At 47.9% G+C, this 8,398-nt stretch overlaps 1 protein-coding gene across 1 annotated transcript; it reads left to right on the forward strand.

Moving 5' to 3' along the window:
* Positions 1 to 657: 657 nt before the first annotated feature.
* On the forward strand, positions 658 to 3,425 carry LOC120699450 (polyol transporter 5-like). Its single transcript, XM_039983449.1, has 3 exons — positions 658 to 1,044; positions 1,151 to 1,497; positions 2,075 to 3,425. The coding sequence occupies exons 1-3, from the start codon at positions 912 to 914 to the stop codon at positions 3,068 to 3,070; spliced, it is 1,476 nt and encodes a 491-aa protein (XP_039839383.1). The 5' UTR covers positions 658 to 911; the 3' UTR covers positions 3,071 to 3,425.
* The last annotated feature ends 4,973 nt before the right edge of the window (positions 3,426 to 8,398 follow it).

Genomic DNA, 8,398 nt, shown 5'->3' on the forward strand with positions numbered 1-8,398 from the left:
TATGATACTTTGTGCACTCATTTAGTGATCTCTAGTGCTTTTTAGTCTCTGAAACTAAATATGTAGCGACTATTTTTAGTCGAGAGACTAAAATTTTTAGTTTGAGAGACTAAAATTAGTTTAGGGACTTTTGACAATCAAACACCACCTAACTAAAAGTCTTGCATCGTCGGGCGATGCGTAGACACCGTATCGTGCAGGAGAAATGATGTCTCCTTGTTTTGATCTCTTTCTTCGTTTATTGCCCTTCCATATCAGCGTTTTAGGTACGTGGCACGCTCATTTAATGAGATGGAAACATCCCATCAGGCATGTTGGGACTGTTCTAATTGGCTATACTGATTATACAGTTTAGTTTCCAAAAAATTTCCTACAGTACCCATCACAATTCACAATGAATCTTCGGACATATACATAAAGTATTAAATTTAGTTGAAAAAATAATTCATTACATAGTTTAACTGTAAACGACGATACAAATCTTTTAAACATAATTAATCTATAATTAGACATTAATTACTAAATAATAACAAAAATGGTAGAGTATCAAAATCTAAAAATTTTCGCGAACTAAAAAATGCCGGTGGCCTTTGCCCTTATGCGACAGCACGAAAAGCCAATCACATGTGCAATGAATAGACGTGCCTCTCGCTGCGCTAGGTGGCTCTCGCGCGCCACGATAATCTCATTGGGCGTCGTCGCGTCGAGGCCGGCGCACCGTGCCGTGGCCCCTTGTGCTTATATTGCCGTCGACCAGCCTCTTCTTGATCAAGGGGAATCAGGGAGAGAATGAGAGATTAGCAAATCCGGCCGCAGAGCTAGCTCTTGCTACGCAATTCTAGCTAGCTAGCTAGGTACGTAGCAAGCGGGGGCCTGCAGTGCAGGCTAGCCGGCAGCTAGCGGCGTTGACGATGAGGAAGGAGGAGAACCTCGAGTCGCCGCTGCTATCCGACGGCGAGCCGGCGCCGGCGTACTCCGAGGGCAGCACGTACGCGCTCGTCTGCGCCCTCCTCGCCTCCCTCACCTCCATCATCTTCGGCTACAGTAAGCTAGCGCCGCCGGATTCTTCTTCTTGTCGTTCTCGTTGTTGCTGCAACGTGTTCCTGATCTTTCGCCGGCGTTGGCGCGCACCGCCGCATGGACGACGCAGACCGCGGCGTGATGAGCGGGGCGCAGAAGTACGTGCAGGAGGACCTGGGCGTCACCGACGGGCAGCTGGAGGTGCTCATCGGCGCCACCAGCGTCTACTCCCTCGTCGGCTCGCTGGCGGCGGGCTGGACCTGCGACCGCGCGGGCCGGCGCCGCGCCGTCGCCCTCTCCGCGGCCATGTTCCTGGCGGGCTCCGCCGTCACCGCCGCCGCCAACGGGTACGCCGCGCTCATGGCGGGGCAGCTCGTCTCCGGCGTCGCCTGCGGGTTCGGGCTCGTCGTCGCGCCCGTCTACATCGCCGAGATCGCGCCGGCGAGCTCGCGCGGGTTCCTCTCCTCCATCCCCGAGGTACGGTCACGGCGCCACGGCGGTGGCGGCATTTGCTGCATGGCCGCCGTTGGTCCTGATTGCTGCTAATTACTACTCCTAGTAGGATCGAAGTTTTGGTATTAAAAAAAACCTAGTGGGTCAACGGGTACGAGCTGATTGCATAAAAAAATCCCATGTGCTATTATATTAATTTTTAATATAATATTTACTCCAGATCCTAACATGCGGTTTTAAATAAGAGAATATAAGGAAACTTGCTAATTTTAAAGTGAAAAGTTGATTGGATCTACGTACGCGCGCCAAAATTAAGTTGGGAGCCAAATCAGATCAGAATCGTTGGATGATGTCAGTCACCCACTTCAGGTTGACTTTATTGTTGCAGATCGAGTGGTAGAGCTAGTGGTGGTTGAGAACTACTACTATGCATGATGCATTTTTTTTCTTTAATTTGTCGCTCAATTTTTACTATTCATGGTACTATAGAGTAGTTTAGTAAAATGCTACAACATTAGTTTACAACCTGTAATTGTGCCAAATTCTGTGATTTGATTTCATTCACTTAATTTTGTTTGTTTAACGATCGATGACGTGTCAGATCGCCAGCAACTCAGGCATCCTGCTCAGCTACATCGCCGACTTCGCGCTCGCGGGCCTCCCCACGACGCTCAGTTGGCGCCTCATGATCGGCATCGGCGCCGTCCCGCCGCTGTTCCTCGCGGTCGCCGCGGCGCTCGCCATGCCGGAGACCCCGCGCTGGCTGGTCCTCCACGGCCACCCCGACGAGGCCCGGCGCGTGCTGGCGCGCTTGGCGGGGGACGCCGACCGCCGGCTCCAGGAGATCGTGGCCTCCGTCCGGGAGGCGTCGTCCAAGAGCTGCGCCGGCGAGTCGCCGCCGGGCGTGTGGCGTGAGATCCTGGTCCGCCCCACGCCGGCCGTGCGGCGCGTGATGCTGGCCATCCTCGGCCTGCAGGTGTTCCAGCAGGCGTGCGGCGTGGCGGCGATGATCCTATACGCGCCGCGGGTGTTCAGCCACGTCGGCATCACCTCCGACCGCGCGGTGCTCGGCGCCACGGTCCTCCTCGGCGCCGTCAAGACGGTGGCCATCGTGCTCCCGCTCTTCCTCGCCGACCGCCTCGGCCGCCGGCCGATGCTGCTCTCCAGCGCGGGGGGCATGGCCGCGTCGCTCCTGGTCCTCGGGGTCTCGGTGCGCGCGGCGGCCACGTGGTGGGCGGCCGCGGCGAGCGTGGCGGCGACGGCGGCGTTCATGGCGTCGTTCTCGCTGGGGTTCGGGCCGGTGATCTGGATGTACGCGTCGGAGATCCTGCCGCTGCGGCTGCGCGCGCAGGGCACCGGCATCGGGACGGCGCTGAACCGTGTGATGAGCGCGGTGGTGGGGATGACCTTCATCTCGATGTACGAGGCGGTCGGCATGGCCGGGACCTTCTACATCTTCGCGGCGCTCACGGCGGCGGCGTGGGTGTTCGTCTACGCGTGCTTGCCGGAGACCAAAGGGAGGAGCCTCGAGGAGATAGAGGCGCTCTTCGACACCGCCGGTTTCAACAAGCCCTCGCCACGGGCGACGCCCTCGTGATCTGGACAGAGCCACAGAGGCAGCGGTTATGCGTCATTAAACGCCAAGATTTCATTCAAATCAAAATTTGCAAATTAAATTACGCACCAACAAAAACAAAATAGTACAGTACGTCGTTCAAATCGAAATTTCCAAATAAAATTAGACACCAACAAAACAAAATAGTATACTACTAGTAACAATAATTATTTGGAGTGCAAATGTTGTTGATGCTCTTATAATAAAAAGAGGGCTGCTTCGAGTGACGTGGCACCTAGATTGAGGAAGCGGGGTAATCTTGTAAGAAACTAGCAAGTTGGTCGGTGCAAATAGCACAATTGGCTAATTTATTTATCAATCATTACGTTCTTGAAGATGAGGTCATCTTTATTTTTAGATAGATCCAAACGACGGGTCATCTTTATTTTTTTACACCAGCTATATTTTGTGAACTACTTTGAGAACATGAATTTAGAAGAAAAATATAATATCTTATATATAAATATATTTATTTATATTTTCATGTTGTCTTGTGCTTATGAAACAAAGGTAACGTACCTGGTGCAAACCAAAGGTAACGTATTTTCATGATTTTTTTATTTATTTGCAAATAAAATTACGCACCAACAAAACAAAATAGTACAGTATGTCATTCAAATCGAAATTTGCAAATAAAATTGCACACCAATAAAACAAATGTAGTGTATCTGTTGCAAACCGTCCCCTCCGTGCCACCGTGCAAACTTTTAATCCGGACCAAGATTTACACATAAGTCGCTACATGTTTAATATATAAGTACCTACTATACGTTCAATATAAGTTGCCAATATATAAAATACACTTTTTAAAGTACATGCATCATGGATCTTGTTTTATAGATTCAATCATAAGAATTGTAATGGTACAAACGGAATTTAAAACGGATGTTTTATGCGAGAATATTTATATTTTTAAAAGAGTTAAAAAAAAAAAGATACCATGGACCGCGGCAGCTACATCTCTTCTCTCGGGCCGCAGCAGGCCGGACAAGTCGCGCACTCCGCTTCTCCCGCGACCGCCCCATTTTTCCAGTTGTCAAGCCTCTCATATATGGCCACTAATTCTCGGCCTATGACTTGGAGTTGGCCCTTCTGTTGCGAGTAGGTCTTGGGCTTGGGACTTGGGCGCCCTGGGCCGTTGCTAGGCTGCTAACGTCGCTAGATAAGGTGCAGGCCAAAGCGAGCCGTTGCTATTGCGGCCCCCGCGTCGCCTGCTCGGGCGGATCCCGCCGTCCCTCCGCCACGTCCTCCTGACCACGCCGCTGCTTGAGCGTGCCGCCAGAAGTCCGTGCGGACACGAGGACAGCAGCGGCGAGGCCATCTCTGCCCTGCTGTGTGCGCCCTCCCCAACCCTTCCACTCCCAGATCTAGATTGAGTTTCGTGGATGACGGCGACGGCAGCGTGGGCGGCTGTGGCGCGTGGTGGCTCCCCGTGGCGGGGACATCGGCGGCTTGCTGCGCCACAGCCATGCCTCCCTGCCGGCGGCCCCTTTCCTGCGCCTGGCGAGGCCCTCCGTGGCGGGGGCCGGACGGTCGACGGCGCGGCACTGTGGCATTGAATAAGGACATCAAATTCTAAAAATACTACATCTATAATTAAATTCTAAAAATATCTCTATATAATAATGGTAACACTATATCTATAATTAAATTCTAGTTAATATCTAATAATAAAAATACTATATCTATAATTAAATTATAAAAATATCTCTATAAATAAATTCTAGTCAATATATAATAATGGCAACACTATATCTACAACTAAATTAACACAGATAACATTGACATCTAACATGCACGAGTATTTTTCCTTTGAAGATCTAGATGCAACTAAACTAACAAAGTTGATTTTGTATTTTTACTATTTTTCTGTGATTTGTTATGCATTTTACAAAATCTCAGCCCAATTAAACAATTTTGGAAGACCCTAAACCCTAAACAGGGGCTGACAGCTGGGCCCCACTGGTCAGTGAAAGGCCCAGCCCAGCCCCAGCTCGCGCACACCATGGCACGGCGGCGGCGGTGTTTCGGCCGGCGCAGGGCTAGGCGGTGGGAGTGCGGCGCGCGCCCGCGGCCAGAGAGGCAAGGTGGCTTCGGGGCGCGCGACGGCGGCGTGCAGCCCCGCGTAGGGGCTGCCCGCGATGTGCGTGCGGCGGCGGGACGCCAACCGCGGCGGTGCAGCTGCGCCCCGGCAATGCGGCGTCGGAAAGAGAGGGGAAAGGCGTCGGAGAGGATGAGGAGGGCGTGGGAAAGCTCACCACGAGCTCTATTCGGGTGGAAGTGGACTGGAGCGGCGTCGAGGCCGGTGGGCGGCGGCGCCTCTCGTACGCGGCGGTCGAGGGGGCGTCGAGGTGTCGAGGGCACGCACGGAGGTCGAGGTGGCGGGTCGAGGAGATGCCGCGGCGGCCGGAGCAGAGGGCGCGAGCGTCGTCGAGGCCGGCGGCGCAGTGAGGTGGCGATGTGGATGATCGGAGGCCGGCGGCAATCGTGACAGGAGGGAGGGGGAATGGAGGAAGATGGGCCGGGGCTTTAATACCCTAAGCCTTTGGCACCGGGTGATAATTTCAACTGGTACCTAAGAGCTCCTTAGGTACCGGTTACAACTCCACCCGGTGCCTTAGTGAAGCCATAAGCATCGGTTGCAGTTCCACCCGGTGCCTTAGGGGCCCAACGGGCGGGAATGAAATTTCCCTTTGGCACCGGGTGGAGAAGCAAAACCGGTGCCTTAGGGTTTCTGAAATTTGCTTTTGTAGATTGCTGGTGGGATGAGAACTGAAATCCCTCGATAGCTCAATGGTAACTCTGTGTAATTTGTGCGCCGCCGCCACGGTTCGAACCAGCGGCCAACCCCTTTTTTTCGAATTGACTGCCATAGGTGCCGGTTGATAATTCTAACCGGTACCTAAGGCTTTCTTTTCTTTTCACCTTTCTCGTTTTCTAATAAATCTGTTAATTCGCTAATAAATCTTTTAATTGCCTAATAAATCTGTTAATTCCCTAATAATAATAAATCAAATAATTGCTACATAATAAATCATTTAGGTGCATAATTATTTTAATTGCATAATAAATCATAATAAATCAAATAATTGCATAATAAATCATTTAAATGCACAATAATTTTAATTGCTACATAATAAATCATTCAGGTGCATAACTAATTATTTTAATTGCATAATAAATCAAATAATTGCGTAATAAATTATTTAAATGCACAATAATTTTAATTACTACATAATAAATTATTTAGGTGCATAACTAATTATTTTAATTGCATAATAAATTAAATAATTGCATAATAAATCATTTAAATGCACAATAATTTTAATTACTACATAATAAATCACTGAGGTGCATAACTAATTATTTTAATTGCATAATAAATTAAATAATTGCATAATAAATCATTTAAATGCATAATAATTCTAATTACTACATGATAAATCATTTAGGTGCATAACTAATCATTTTAATTGCATAATAAATCATAATAAATCAAATAATTGCATAATAAATCATTTAATTACCCAATAAATCAATTCATTGCATAAGAAATCTGATAATGTTCACAGAAAATATTACAAGACATAATCATTCATCTAAGGGAATATTAACGATGGTTCGCTTTACAATCGTCCCTTCATTATGATCATGACGTGCGTACGGAGCCTCTTCTTCGGCTAAAAGAATACTTGTGTCAACCTCCACTGCGAACGGAGTCATATCTTTAATCTTATTGTATTCTTCTTCATCTGTGACATCGTCGACTCCCACAATTTTCTTTTTTCCTGCCAGAACAATATGGCGATTTGGCTCATCTCCGGCACCTACAAAACTTGATTTATTCCTGGACATGTCCTTTCTCGGTTTGCTAGACATGTCCTGTACATAGAAAACTTGAGTGACATCTTTAGCTAGGACGAATGGTTCGTCTCGATAGCCAAGCTCTTTGAGGTCTACCGTTGTCATTCCGTACTCGTCGATATCGACACCTTTTCCTGTGAGTTTAACCCATTGACAACGAAATAGAGGTATCTTCAACGGACCATAGTCGAGTTCCCATATCTCTTCAATGTAACCAAAATATGAGTTCGTTTGGCCACTAGAGTCAGTGGCATCTATACGGACACCACTATTTTGATTGGTGCTCTTGTTATCTTGTGCTCTTGTATAAAATGTGTAACCATTAATTTCATAACCTTGGTACATCAGGATTGAATTTGCCGGACCCCTGGCCAGCTAAGCTAGCTGCTCATGAATTTGATCGTTGGCCATGACTTCCTTCTGCAACCAGGTGGCGAATGTATCGTTATGATGTTTTGTAATCCATGTCTCAGACTTCAAAGGGTATATGCTTCGCACAATTTGCATGTGCTCCTCCATGTATGGAGCCACCAAGGCTGATTGTTGCAGAACTGTGAGATGTGCTTTGCTCAACATGGCATGATCTGTGGCATTTACTGATTTTCTTCCAAGTGTGCCCTTTCCAATCAGCCACCCCTCATGATGTGATACTGGAATCCCAATTGGGCAGAGTTCTTCCACATAGTCAACACAAAACTCAATGACCTCCTCTGTGACGTAACCCTTCGCAATGCTTCCTTCTGGACGAGCCCAATTACGAACGTATTTCTTTAGGACTGCAAAGTATCGTTCAAAAGGGAACATATTATGAAGGAAAACAGGACCGAGAATACCAATCTCTTTGACCAGGTGAACTAGAAGATGCGTCATAATATTGAAGAATGATGGAGGAAATATCATTTCAAGACTTACTAAACTTTGGACAACATCCTCTTGTAGCCTGCTTAAACTCGATGGATCGATTGCCTTCTGAGAAATTATGTTGAGAAAGGCGCATAGCTTTATAATTGTTGCTCGAACATTAGCTGGTAGAATACCTCTAAGTGCAACTGGAATCAATTGCGTCATCAACACGTGACAGTCATGGGACTTTACGTGTGCGAATTGCTTCTCTTTCAAGTTCAGTAGCCTCTTTATATTCGAAGAGTAGCCTGATGGGACCTTGATACTGTTCAAACAGTCGAACATACATTGCTTCTCTTCCTTACTAAAAGTGTAGCACGCAGGACCTAGATAATGACGTCATTTATCCCTTTTTCTAGATGTAGGGCGGGCCGTTGTTTCATATGTTGAAGATCTTGCCGCGCTTTCAATGTATCGTTTGGCTTACCGTAGACACCAAGGAAGCCTAGAAGGTTCACACAAAGATTTTTTGTTAGGTGCATCACATCAATTACGTGGCGGACATCTAAGACTTCCCAATAAGGTAACTCCCAAAAAATACTC

Source organism: Panicum virgatum, chromosome 3K (assembly GCF_016808335.1).
Source record: "Panicum virgatum strain AP13 chromosome 3K, P.virgatum_v5, whole genome shotgun sequence".
NCBI lineage: Eukaryota > Viridiplantae > Streptophyta > Magnoliopsida > Poales > Poaceae > Panicum > Panicum virgatum.

Bases quoted from the DNA above. Each gene is read 5' to 3' on its own strand.
- LOC120699450 (XM_039983449.1), top strand. From the start codon at position 912: ATGAGGAAGGAGGAGAACCTCGAGTCGCCGCTGCTATCCGACGGCGAG. The intron at 1,045-1,150 runs GTAAGCTAGCGC...TGGACGACGCAG, and splicing joins CTCCATCATCTTCGGCTACA to ACCGCGGCGTGATGAGCGGG. The intron at 1,498-2,074 runs GTACGGTCACGG...ATGACGTGTCAG, and splicing joins TCCTCTCCTCCATCCCCGAG to ATCGCCAGCAACTCAGGCAT.